Source organism: Phalacrocorax aristotelis, chromosome 11 (genome assembly GCF_949628215.1).
Source record: "Phalacrocorax aristotelis chromosome 11, bGulAri2.1, whole genome shotgun sequence".
Lineage (NCBI taxonomy): Eukaryota > Metazoa > Chordata > Aves > Suliformes > Phalacrocoracidae > Phalacrocorax > Phalacrocorax aristotelis.
In genome coordinates, this window is record NC_134286.1 from 22501682 (window position 1) to 22514993 (window position 13312).

Here is a 13312-nt window from a genome sequence, read left to right on the forward strand (position 1 = left end):
AAGAGACGGGAAAATGTCATCCCATGAATCACACAGGTGTGTTCACCTAGTAGTGCAGGAATTGAATTTAGCCGTGAGAGTATATCATAATCCCCTTGGGATGGAAATCACGCCTCGTGACGGTTTCACCATCATTAGCAGTACCATGACACTGGCAGAGCTGCCCAGCAAATACATGCGCTTTCTGCAAGTACAAGGTTGCTGAACTATTTGAATAATATCAGACGAGCTCATTGCTTCTCTAGCATTTATTTAGTAAGAGGATTCAAAGAATCATGTTTTGTCATTTACTAGAAAAATGAAATTAATTCATTTTCATGAGTCTTTGTGGGCAACTGGATAGTAAGCCTATTCAGCACCAGTGGAGTTCATGTCATCCCCTATTCAAGACGCTAAAAGTCAGCTCATTTGTCTGACTATTCATAATGTCAGCTTGGAAGATCCAAGATGATTCGGTCATTTAGTAATGCATTTGTCAAGTAGGTTTGAAAAAAAATCAGCGTTTTGGGGAATATTCTTCTAATAAAAATTTGTATTATAAATGGTTGTGCATTCAGTATGTTACATTCACATAATCACAGAGGGCCACGCTCTGAAGTTTCTGCTTCTATTTATTATTGGATCCGAACTCTACGGTTCTGACACATGGGGGAGAGGCAGCTTAAAGAGAACAAAAATGAGCAACGGGCTTATTTTTACAAGAAAATATGTATAATGCAGTCATCCAGTGTTGCTAAGTATGTCTCACAGATGTGAGGGACAAAGCAGTACACAAGTGTGTAGGAGAGAGAGGAATTACAAAGAATGTTGTCAGGGAGTTTCATGCCTGGGGAGGAAGGGAAAGAGAGGACTTGGGTATTCAGGATGAATCTTAGGAAAAGCACTGTGATAGCAAAACCCTTCAGGGTAAAAAAAATTAGCCTTAAAAGGAAAAGAAAAGGAAAAGAGGTTTAAAGAATCAGTGTATCAGTTATTTGGAACACAAAACTAGATGGGACAATCTAGTTTTCCAGTTCTGGAATTGAACAAGCTAGGTAATTTCTGGTTCTCACATCTATGATCCTGTGAATTCAGCTGGCAAATATATCCAGCCTCTTCAAAATGTCAAAGCTGGTGCTTGTCCCAGTGCTGGGCCAGTGAGGAGGTGGGATTTGCGAGAGCATCTAAATTGGATTGCTTGTTCTGCCTAGCACAGATCCCACAGCTGAACACAGCTTATATTACCAAAAAGCCGTAACAAAAAACCAAAGTGAAATCTTACCTTGAACAAACACATAAATCTTGGCCATGAGATCCTCATTAGATGGGAAGTCATCATGAACGCAGGTGAAGTAACCGGTGTCATTAGCTATGACTTTCCTGATGACAAGCATGCTGCAGCTTTGCCTTGTGTTATTGCGACAATTACTTATGTGCACCCGGGGATCTTCCTTCTGGTCCCCGCTCAAAAGCCAGCTTACAGAAGGTGCTCCCCTGTCAACACAACGCACCAAAATTAAAGATAGAATCATGACTTCAGGCAAAATTTGGGCTTCCTTCTGGCCAACTCTTACCGACGTTCCCAGCGTTCCTACTCTTGTCATTTGGAAATGAATGATAAAGGTTGCTGGGCGTTTGCGTTTCCACCCATAAGGCATTAAGGTGGATCACCCCACACTCTTCCCCAGAGCGGGGGGCGTTCCTGAAATACTCTGTGGGAACTGTAGCAAGCTAGCTTCTGGAGGAAAGTTTAGTTTTTATTTTATCAGACTTCCTGAACATGGGTTTGTTTGTATAACACTGTGTTTTAGCCACTTCAAACATTAGAAAGCATGAGATAAAATTATATGTTTCTTCCAAGCTGATGACTTTGCATATTTTAACAGCTAAATTAACTTATATTTTCTTATACTAAGGCTGCATGGAGAGAGGAGAACATTTATGTAACTTCGCATCGCCCTTCTTGCTTAATCAGCAGTGACTCAATCTTGATTTTTGTGAAGGGTCTGGAACTAATCAGGTTACGGATCTTAGAATATCTGCTCAAGACACATTTTTTTTTCGATTCACTGTCACGGCAGTCAGAACATAAAGCTAGCAGGGCAGATGATACACCATTTCACGCACCTGACCTGTTCGTTGTCTCACCTATGATCACAGCTAACATCGAATGCAATTCTACGTAGTTCACCAACAAAAAACAAGGCCTTTTTATAACCTGTTGCAGGACTCGGAGGGAGCCCTCAGCTGATCTGAGTTAGCTCAGTAACATGCACAGGTTGCGCTGGTCCTGTTTGGCTGGAAACATCAGGCCTCACCATGGCAGCAGGAGCTCTTCGAGCTCTCTTCTGCTTGGGCTGCACTTTGAGGGCTCTGGTGATGTACTAGAACATGTTCTACATGCTTATGAGAAGATTATGGTCTTTTTGTAGCAGATTGCTTTTTGGTCAACTGGTGGGCTATGGGGGTAATTGTCCATGGATTTTTCCAGGGAAGAAGTTAATATTAGAGGGAGACAGTTCTGTCTGTGTTTGCAGAGAGAAGCTGCTCTTCAAAAGGACAGGGGTTTGACTCACCCCTTCTCACTCAGTGAACTCCCATTGATCCAATGGCATTCGCTGAGCCGAGGAAGGAGTAAGAACCTCTGGATTTCCCTGAGTGTTGCCAGGGAGAAATCCGGTCTAGACACATTGACTCAATATAGAGCTGCCAATACCAAACGTACCTAACAAGCAAGCTGTGTGAAGCTTCCAGTTAGCTGATAACTCTAAGTACTCTTTCTGTGCCAGTGGCTTTGTAGTGGTGAAATGGGTGCAATAAGGGAAGGGGTTTGCCAGCAAATTCAGAGACACTTAAACAAACATCCTCTTGGCCCCCGTTTCTGCCCGTCCTTTTGTCGCCTTCCTGAAGATGATGCGGACATGGGGCTGAACTCTTGAGGTTATTCCCAGCACGTAGCTGAAAGAGCACTGGGGAAAGTGTGAATATCCTCTCTGGTGAGCAGCCTCACCCTCCGTTTTGGATGCACTCTTGACTTTGACAACCCCACCTCATCCGTCATACCGGCTTCCTGTCCTTCAGAGCAATGAATAGTTTTTTGACACAGCGGTCTCTACCCAGTGCTCTTTCCCTACCTTACTAGCGTCATTAATGACGTAATGACCACCTCGCAAGAAAGTGGAGTCCTGGCCTGGAATATGGAACGATGCCACTTCACATTCAGCTGCTCAACTCCCAGCATGTCGTCATGTCCCTGCCTCACTACCGTCACCCAGTCTGGTGTCCGTCGGGGCTGGAAAACTGCAACACTGGCTCTGCACAGCAGGTGAGGGATTTGATGTGCTTGTGCTTCCTTACATGTGCCCACTTCTTCCTCCTGCATATTTTATCCTGGTGGAAGATGAAGACTTTGGCTATTGCTTTGGGATTTTCACACGTCTGGCAGAGGGGAGTCGCAGCAGTAGCTTTGGCCAGGCTGCCAAAAATCAGGAAATCCTGGCCAAGAACCTCAAATGAACAGAGTTTAAGGGAGAAGGGATGTTCACACAGAGGTACCTGCTTGGTCCGCTGTCTCGTGCTGTGCTCCACGCAGCCCTAATGCCCCCTGGAAGTACGAAGGGCTTCAGAGCTCCCTTTGAGCCACTCCAGAGCTAATCTGTGAGCGTACAGATGCTGGTGTGTCAGAGGAGGCAGGATGACAGACATCCGCAAAGGACCTGATACAGGGAATCTCGCACTCCATGTGCAGAAATCACACTTCTAGCTTCTATTCCCAGCTCTTGGCCGACCTGAGTCAAGGAACTGAAGTGCTCCGGGCCTCCGTTCCCATGCTAGCAGGGAGGCATGCTAGCATACTTTTCTGTGTCTCAGACCTGCCATGTGGATTTATTGCTTTGCATCCATAAAGCAATTTGGGACTGAAGTGCTAATAATTTCTTCATCTATTTATTCATCTGGTGATATGAGAAAAAGAGAATGTTCCTACAGACTAAAAAGGCAGTGGATGGAGAACTGCTGAAAAGCATTGATTTAATTGGCCTGGAGCAGTACACGGAACTTGTGTCCTCATCATGTGTTTTATGAAGCACTGCAACTAAATTTTGAAGGGCTGTTTAAACTTTATTGCCATTATGCTTGTTGCTTGCCAAGCTAAAAATACCGCTGTAAGGTTGTTTTGACCTCAGAAGCCACATGGTTAGCAGGAGGTATTTGGGAAAAAACTGCCTTACACTCCAGAAGACATCACAGATTTACACAGTATGAGTCAACTTATCTTTCACTCTAACAATGAACTAAATAGACTAGGACAAAAATCAGAAGGGACGTAAGTGTCATCATAAACTACAATGTAGATTCACCTTCCCACTGCTTTTTCTTACTGTTTCCAGTAGCTTCTGTTGCAAGAAACCATCCATGTAGTGGCTACAGTCAAGGGGACTTTACAAGAAGGTGTAAAAAAATTGTGTGCATGAGAGAGAGAGAGAGAGAGAAACTGTGATAGTTTCTCTTCCTTAAGCCTTCTCTCCTACAACACTCTTGGAAGACATTAAGAAACAACCCCTCACAGTAGCTTGGTGTATAAACCACACTCAGAACAAGCGACACCTACGTATGTCTCCATCTGAGGCCTTTTGTGTCACCGAGCAAGTTAATGTATGTTTGACGCAGCAGCAAGTGCTTTGGCTCTTTGTATTTGACTCTTAGTCATGCGCCAGTCAGCCGTGACCAAACGCTATATCCCCAAAGGATCGTCTCCCTGTAAACACACGTCATTACCAAAATTTTGCTTGTTTCTTGCGTGGCCAGTTTTCACACGTTGTGCCAAGAACTGAAGAGCTGCCATAATTTACAATATCAGCAGTCTGGTTTTTTTACGAGTCCCGGTTATCTTTCATTTAAAGAATATGATATGTTTAAACAGGTCGGGTCTTTGAATACACACATACTGACTGCTGTTTATTTAACTGTCATCTTATAGGCTGGATGGTATTTGAGGTTAGGAAGTTTAAGCTCAGAGATATATATATGCAAAGAGCTAATGACATGCCCTGGTGATAGTGTTTGTCGTTTACTTATGGACAGGGAGCAAAAGAGTGATTTTAGCTGCAGAGGAGCTGAATCTGAACCTATTTTCAGATGAGGATTTTCCAGCCGTGTCCTTAAGCATGGCACATCCCCACCCATAAGCTTTCCCGTGTGCTGACTCAGGGTTTTGCTTGGGCCCCTTTACAACATAAAGAATCTGGCCAAGCTGAATGCTGAGCTGAGACTTTCCTCCCTGCTTTATTACAGCCCATCGAATGCTCCCCCACGCAGAAAGGCGTGCGAGGGTAAACAGCGCCGGTTCCCAGCTGGCTCTGCAGCAGTCTTTGCTCTACCCTACCCAGAAGCTGTACTGTGCCAAGGTAATCAGTGCAACCAAGGAAATCCAGCATTGCTGGAGCAATCCTTACCTGCATTTTATTTTCAGGGTGTCTCCTGGTAAGATGACAATTTGGTCTTTTGCAATGCTTAGCGTTGGTTTCTCAAAAACGTCTTCCTCAGCAAGACCTGACCCAGATAAAGCAGAAATCATCATTAGGCAGGCTATTCAGTAGGGTTAGAGCAGGCACAATACAGTCGAGGCAAGCTTTTTGTTTTGTAAATAGTTCCTAATTTGGGGGCCCACACAGTGCTTGCATTTATACTGGTGCAATTCAGCTGAGCGTGGAGTTAGTCGTGAGATCCCCTTAGTTTGTTTTTTGTTTCCTTTATTCATCTCCTTCTTTTCTAACATTGAGCACCTGCGCTTCTGCTAATCGTCTTTCTCTCCTTTTATTTAGAGCTAGCTTTATTACGGAATTATTGCAGTTTTAGGAGAACAGATTCATTTCAAAAGGATTTTACACACATATAAAAGCGGAAGGAGTCAGGTCTTTGGGAAATAATTTGATGCGTGAGCTCATACATTCCATTTTAATCAATGAGAGAAGAAAAAACAATAATTCTGGGGAGCAACTCTTTGACTCACAACTGTGAAGCATCTGTTACATTAAAAGCAAACCGAAAGCCTGCTGTTTTCCAAAGCGCCATTCACAGATACTGCATTTGAACTAAATAGCGAGCTGCTTGCTTCGTGGGCATCGCGGCTGCATACTGGCGTAATGCTCCGAGGCAAATCTGCAGTGGTGTCTGGGACACCATCGTCTGTGGAAGCGTGACATGGCTCGTCAGGTCTCTGAAGACAATGGTCTTTAATGACAGTAGTGATAAAAGTCTGTCTCATCATCATCTCCTGACTCAGGAAATGTCTTCTGAATGTGAACGGCTCCTCAGGGAGATGTGTATCTGAGTGTACAGCTATGACAATATAATTTTCAGAAAGTGAAACTGAGAAGAACCAGAAGTGAGGTTGGCCAGGCTGGTTTCCTTGTCCAAATTCAAAGGAACATAATCAAGGAAAGGAGAAAACAGCCTCAGATAAGTATCTCAATTTCCAAAGCTCTGACATTAAACCCGTGTGTTTTCTTTCCCCTCCTGCTCTTCAAATCTCTATCTTCTCCTTTGCCTTGAACTTGATAAGTCAGAAATCTTTAGCTGGGCTTATAACAGAGGCATTATTCTCAGCAGAATAGTGAAGATAACATACCTAGCAAAAAGAGAAACATTAAGGCTTAACTTTTCAACTGGACGGAACAGTGATTTTCTTGCCTCCCACCTCCCAACTCTCATCTCTTTTTTGCTGGATTTGGGTAAAATGCTCTTAGCCTGGAATATTCTGCCAGTGTGGAGAGTCTGGCTTCTTCCATGAGCCTTCAAATTCCCATCAGTAACTCAGCGGAGGCCAGCTGATCTCCCAGCACCAGAGAATCCTTCCCAAAGGGGATCCTGCCCAGACAGCATGTTGCTGGACTCCCTTCGAAGGCACCCTGACCCTTCCTATAGACCCCTAGCTGCGACTTCAAATTAGTCCTGCCTGTTGCTTCAGCATCAGAGATATCCCCCGCCCCGCCAGGTTTTGCATAACTGATGACGCTGTAGCTCTATCTCCGAAGTCCTTCGCAGAATAAGAAGTTGGAGTCTGGCCAACACAAACTCCCTCCAGCGCATCTCTGTAACGTTATTTATTATGGCCCTACCTAAAAACTGCGATTACATGTAATGCTGTGGAAGCAAAATAGCCAGTGGGTTCCAGCCCTCCAGTTCCCCTGTTGCTCGTAAGAAGTGCCGTTATTCCTAAACACATTCGCGATGACACGTGCAGGGTGCAGCATCACATTTAGCAAAGAACCAACAGAAAGAGCCCCGAACTCTGCAGGAGGAGACGCTATCAGGCAAGTACGCACTTGCACTCAACTCCGAGTCCCCTCCGGTTTCTAGAAACAACCAGTCCACGCATGCACCGAGCTTTGGCATGTGTTATGTCACGGTGCTGAGGTGTTTCAGGCTCTTAAGACCATGAGCTGAGCTTTGCAAAAACAATCCAAAAAAATGGCTGACAGCTTTGAATCTGTTTGTCAAGTGTCATTTAATTTGCTGGCTGAGGCTTGCTTGGGTCCTGTGCTGCCCTCCCAGGACACAGCTACTCCCGTGGTCTGCTCGGGGCTGTTTGTGCTCTGACTTCAGCCAGGTGCTGCTTCGGCTTGGAAAATCCTGGGGTTTTAAATAATCCTTTATTTCTTTCCTCTTGTGCCTTCAGTTGTTCTTAGGGCTTAGGGGGGGGCTTAGCTGATATCTTGAGCTGGCCTTTTGAACGGGCCTGAATTTTACCTCTCATGAGCAAGTGTGACGCTGGGGGGGGGTCTGGAGCGCGGTGCCAGGCAGCTGGCATTTGACCCGAGCTGCTGTTGTGACCGGAGAGCAATGCAGTCCTTGGGCTTTTATAATATTTGAGACTGTTTTTGCTAAAAGAAAGAAAAGTATTTTTCAATTATTCTATTTATACTTCTGAGCTACTTCGTTCCTGAAGTTTATTTTGGCTTCGGAAACTGAAGAAAAGAATAAGCAAAGTGTCATTTCAGTGCGTTTCTACCCCATGGAGGACAGGAGGAGAAATTCTTCAGCCACACACATGTTTGATCGCTGCTGCCAGGTGACAGAGGGTTTATATAAACACAGCGTGTGCCCTTTCTGGCAAACCAGAGCCAAAGCCGAGTAGACTGGAAAAAATAAAAAATAATTGAGGGCAAAACTGAGAGAGTAGTGGGAGAAAAGGTAAGGCCATGCTACACCAGGACACCTAACGCCACTGGCAGGATGCTGCCTCGCAAAATTTTAAGCCTCCCATGGTCCCTTTCGAGCTAGACTTCATTTTTTGGAGGCCAAGCTGGCGACTGCCCTGGGGCACATTGGATGATGGATGGCGTGTTGGACGGCCCGGGGCATGACGGATACTTTTGTATTTGTTTTATATATTTGAGGAGACTTGTGGCTTTAAGAAGGTGTTAGGATGCTGTAAGGAGCCTCCTGCAGAGAGAAGCAGGCGTGCAGGCTGCATCATGCTTGGCAGCGCATCCCCTCGTTTTCCACAATCCTGCACCCTAACATTTGTTTAGCTTGGGATTCGCACCAGTCAGTGGTGCCAGGGCAGCCTGGGTTGCAGGTACATGCCATTCAACTTGTACAAAGACTGAGTTTTCTGGGACACTGTGTGCAGGTCTCTTACTTGCTGGTAAGCTTTTGATTGCAGGAGTTGTGAAACACAGGCAGGTGCAATCTAGTTTTGGGAAGGGCAAAGCTGACCCCGTGTTGGCATCTCATAGAAAAGCACAGTTTAAATAAGCCACGTAGCTTAGTAGCGGCGCTTCTCCTTCTTAGTGTGCTATGAGAATGTTCACCATTTTTATGTATTTCATTTTGGTTTTATGGCTTTAGTCAATACATGTCTAGCACTTCTCAAAAGAAGTTTTTCACAGGTACTCTGCACCTTCTGTAAAAACTCTCAGGCTTGAACGACAACTTTCTGAGATAGTGCTCTGCTACAGTCTAAAACCAAGACTACAACCTGCCCAGAGTGGGATGGGAGACCCGTGCTGCTGGACCAAGTCCTGCTGAAGCTGATGTGCTCTGATTGCACAGCTCAGATTACAACGTCCAGGCCTAAAATAACATTCTACTCTTCTCTACTAAATAATTTTGGTCCTGCTTTAGGGCTGCAAGGGTCATAAAATTAAAAACAAGTACTCACGCCAACCATGTCATTACCATAGCAAAGCTCTGCAGAGGAACAAACGGCTTGGCAGGCTGTGCTCTGCAGAGCGATGTGTAAAGGCCCGGGAAGCAGCAGCGGTGCCATTTCCGTTGTGAAGCTACCACTGCTGCCTGACTGGGGTGAGCAGCCTGCTGCAGCATCCTTCCTTAGATCCTCTGGCATGGTTTGGGATAAGATGCTAGAGTGATAATACTGCAGTATGAGCCCATTGCCTCCTACAGAGCTACAAATAGATCTTAGCACAACACCCCCTCTGTGAACCAAGGAAGAAAGACAGGCTCCTCCTGGGAAGTGGTGTGTTGCATCTGATGTTGGGTTCCTGCCCTCAATTACTCGTTGCCAACTCCAGTTGACTACAGCAAGACTCAAGAGCGTAGCCAGGCTAAAGATAGCCCCTAGAAAGAGCCCCAAGTCAGGACAGACCTTCTGTCCAGGGCCTCACTGCACCATTTCTAATTCTGAGAGTTTATTTGTACCTTCAGTTTATACTTCACCGTTCTGCTCTTGATGGTGAAAACCCCAAACACAGCACAACTACACAAATCCTTGGGAGTGAAATGTGAAAGGTTGACTGATACATTAGCCAGGGAAGAAAAGTATATTGAAAACTGTTTTTCCTGGGATAATCTGATTTTGCAGCACAGCCAACATTAAACACGGGAGGATCCCCAGGCAGAGGGTAATGTGTGACCTCCCTCACCTCTCTGTCAGATGATTTCTAACTCTATCTCACTTGGCTGGGGGAGATCCCTCCCACGCTAAGCGAATGCCTGACTGTTTGTGCTAGGAACATCAGTGAGCATGGATAAAAACTATTTTTAATCTCTGTTTCTTATTGTAACTACCCAGTAGCTATCCCCAAAAGAGCACTCGCAAAGGCTTGTGAGGTTGAACGTATCTAGGTATCGTACATAGTGACAGCTAATGACAATATGATATCTGATTAAGAGATCCACATATCCCTTTTGGGCACTGCAGCACGCAGAGGAGGGGAAAGCTGAAAGAACAGTATCAAAGAGCACCTAACCTCTGCATCGGATGACAAAGAAATAATTGCTAGGCAAACCGGAGACCACTGTGTTGACAGCTAAATGAAGCAGGTTAGACTAAGGCCCTGATTCCACAAGGACTAGGGAACACAAATAGCTTTTTGCACATGATTGAACTCCAGGGACTATTCATGTGTGTAAAGTCACTCTTGTGCATAGATCTGGGCCCTAGGACACGTCAGGTCCCATTAGAAAGGACTGGAAGTCGGAGTTCTAGAGCTGATTTTACTAGGGGAAGGGGAGAGGCATATATACAACATTTAAAAACTGTTTTGTTCATGGCTGGCAATAGATTGGGGATACTTTTGTAAGCAGGGCTTACCTTAAAGCATTTCTGAGCTAGAACCTGGACCAGGAGCATAATCTGTGCTCTGAAAACACTCTGGAATCAATGGGGGCTGTACAGAGAGCGTGCGTGGCCCTGGTCACCAGTAATAAGGGGATCACCAATAACATGGATCGTGCAGACGAAGAGCTGTTACCTATGGTGCCTGCCAGGGAAAAACTGGTGAAGCTCAGTCTCTCCAAACAACTTTGTGTCTGCACATGACGTGGAGGAAAGACAACATGCTTTCCTCTGAGGTGCCACGGTACCTCATCACAAGCACACAGTGTGAGCACACTGGAAAAATTAACAGGTACCTGTTTTAAAGGGTATTTTCATTACTATATTCGCACGCAAATCCTATTTTCACTGGAATTAGAAAGCTCAATGATTCATTGAAAAGCTGTGTGTGTTTAAACCAATGGCTTGTAATAATTTTAGGATTTATTTCAAGGTGAAGAGAAGACACGACAGTACTGTCAGCGTTACTGTATCACAAGCCTTGCAATATTTCGTGTGTTTATTACGTTTTCAGCTCCAGGAATCACTTTTCACTTGTTGTAATCGAGTCATTTTTTATTATTTTAAAGGCTTAGAAAGACCGTAGCAAATAATTAAAAAGACCCACCTCCCCCCACTTTTTGTTGTGAATTTGGGTGGGAGAAGGACATCCGATTTCTGATTCTGCTAGATTCATGCACTGACATTAATAAAATGCCTTATGCCCTCTATTCAAAATGCAAATTTTTCTAAATGAACTGTTATTGCTAGCATTGACTTTCCCAGCAAAGAAGGGATGCTCTTATGGTGAAGAACCTGGCTGCAAGTCAGGAACAAACCTCTCAGTTTTCTTCTTTTCTGCCTCTAGTGAGTTCTGTGTCAAGCCGCCTGATGGGTACTGGGTCAGTACAGAGGCCAAAGGCCCCCGTGATGGGCTGCGGAGGGGGAATGTGTAGGTCAGAAAGGGTTGTTAGAGGGTAACTTACCCTCTAGACCTTTTGGTTTGATTGCTTCTCTCCCATTTCATTTCGCTCCTGATTTGCTCAGGGGGTTGGTTTTGATGAGGTTATTTGCTCTCCTAAGCCTCAATTCTCCATGTGTATATCAAGGTAATGACTTAACCTGTCTGTGAAGATTCAGACCCTTCATCTTCTCCAATGCATCTGTACAGCGCTTAATGCAGGGCCGCTGTGACTTCCTCATCAGCTGCTGACACAGGCCAAACCCCTGTAGGTTACTGGTTAATTCCCTGCTGAACTGCTTTTCCTAGAGGAGGAGATGAGTAGGGGTTTAGACCCTGTCTCACTCCTAGTCTCACACAGGTAGGAATGCCACTTTAACAAGTGCTCCACGCGCTGGAGGCTGGTAGCCAAGCTATTCTCCACATGCCCAGACTGAATATCTCAGTTACATGATACTTCCAAGATAATTGTAAAATCAAGACAAATTACCCAAAAGCAGTGGGCAAACTATAGTACCACAGCTCCACCACCTTTGCTGAGTAATCCAAACCACAGACATGTGACAACTCTCACAGCTGGGAGGGTGAAACACAAAGAAAGCAGATGATTAGTGGACCCAAGAAGCAGGCTTGACTGTAATGGGAAAAAATAATCTCCCTGAAAAGCCTGTCCTTGGAAAGTGCATGGGAAATGGGCTGGGGATCCACCAGGGAAGTCCAGCTCATGCTCTGTAGGCAGCTTGCTTCTCCATGCCAATGCCCAGGGACCAGGACCTCCCCTTGCTTGGCCATGGATCAACCCACCCTCTTTCCTGCCAGCTGGGAAACCCACCCATGGGACTGCTGAGTGCTGCAAGTGCCCCCCCCCCGGCCCCAAGCACGAGCAGAGCACAGGGTTCACCTGGAAACCCCTTCCAGGTACTAAAGCACCCAAGGACGTGCTGCTCTGTGCTGGGTTTTGCAAGCCCAACCCATCATCTAGGCCAGAAGAGCAAAGAGCAAAGTTCCCACATACAGTGGGCCCCAGGGTCCCTTGAATACCCACCAGAATCTTTCGCCAGAATTGTCTCCCTTGCCTACACTGCTGCTATTCAAGCAGAATTACTTTTAAGGAAAATGGTTCAGCAGCTTTTAAAGATTTTCTATTTTCTTTGTTTGTTTAAGGGGAATGGTTACAAGAAGCACATCTTCCTGTTGTTTTCCACCCAGAAATAAGAGGGAATCCCCCAGGGTGGTCCTGCAACAGAAATGCTGTGTGTTGGCATAGAACTAGAAACCTGTAGACCACAGCCAGAGCTTCCATCCCTGCAGAAGCTGAAGGAGTTCATCCAAAATTAAATTAGGGATCACACACTTGTCAGGAGAGATGGCTAAGATTCTTTCGGGATATTTGAATGCTAGTGTTAACCCAAGAGTATCTGCTGGCAAAGCAACAAGGCTTCATGTTTTTGTTGATTTTCCAAGCCAGAGAAGCTAGTATTTGTTTAGCTGACTCATGAGAAAGGGGAGTAGTTCTCACCCATTCTTCTTCTCTGCCTGCTGCAAATAGAAGTTTGGGGCAGTTTAGCCAGAGACAGTAGCTTGGGTGTAAATGTTCCTAGTGACAACAACAAAAAAATTAAATCATTAGTCTCAAGCAGAGGAGACATCAACAACAGCGCAGTAAAAACAATCGCTAAGTAGAGCAAGTGTTTAAAGATAAGATAAGACATTGACCCTGCTCTTGGGATTTGTTCCTACAAGGCTTTTCCTCACCCACAAATGCAGCAGCATTTCCTGACGAAGCGGCCCGGTGTCACTCTGGTTTC

General features: G+C 45.3%; 2 protein-coding genes across 3 annotated transcripts in view; one reads left to right on the top strand and one right to left on the bottom strand.

The window, feature by feature from the left end:
* LOC142063012 (uncharacterized) overlaps positions 1–13312 on the top strand; it is a 313397-nt gene that overhangs the window by 202335 nt on the left and 97750 nt on the right. The gene's annotated exons all lie outside the window — the stretch shown is intronic.
* Positions 1–13312, bottom strand: part of LOC142063009 (vascular endothelial growth factor receptor kdr-like) — a 142134-nt gene that overhangs the window by 98609 nt on the left and 30213 nt on the right. For both annotated transcript variants that reach the window (XM_075106285.1, XM_075106284.1), the window contains exons 2-3: positions 5433–5529; positions 1262–1473 (exon numbers count right to left, since the gene is read on the bottom strand). In XM_075106285.1, coding sequence (XP_074962386.1) covers positions 1262–1473; positions 5433–5529 — 309 coding nt within the window. The remainder of the gene's footprint in view (positions 1–1261; positions 1474–5432; positions 5530–13312) is intronic.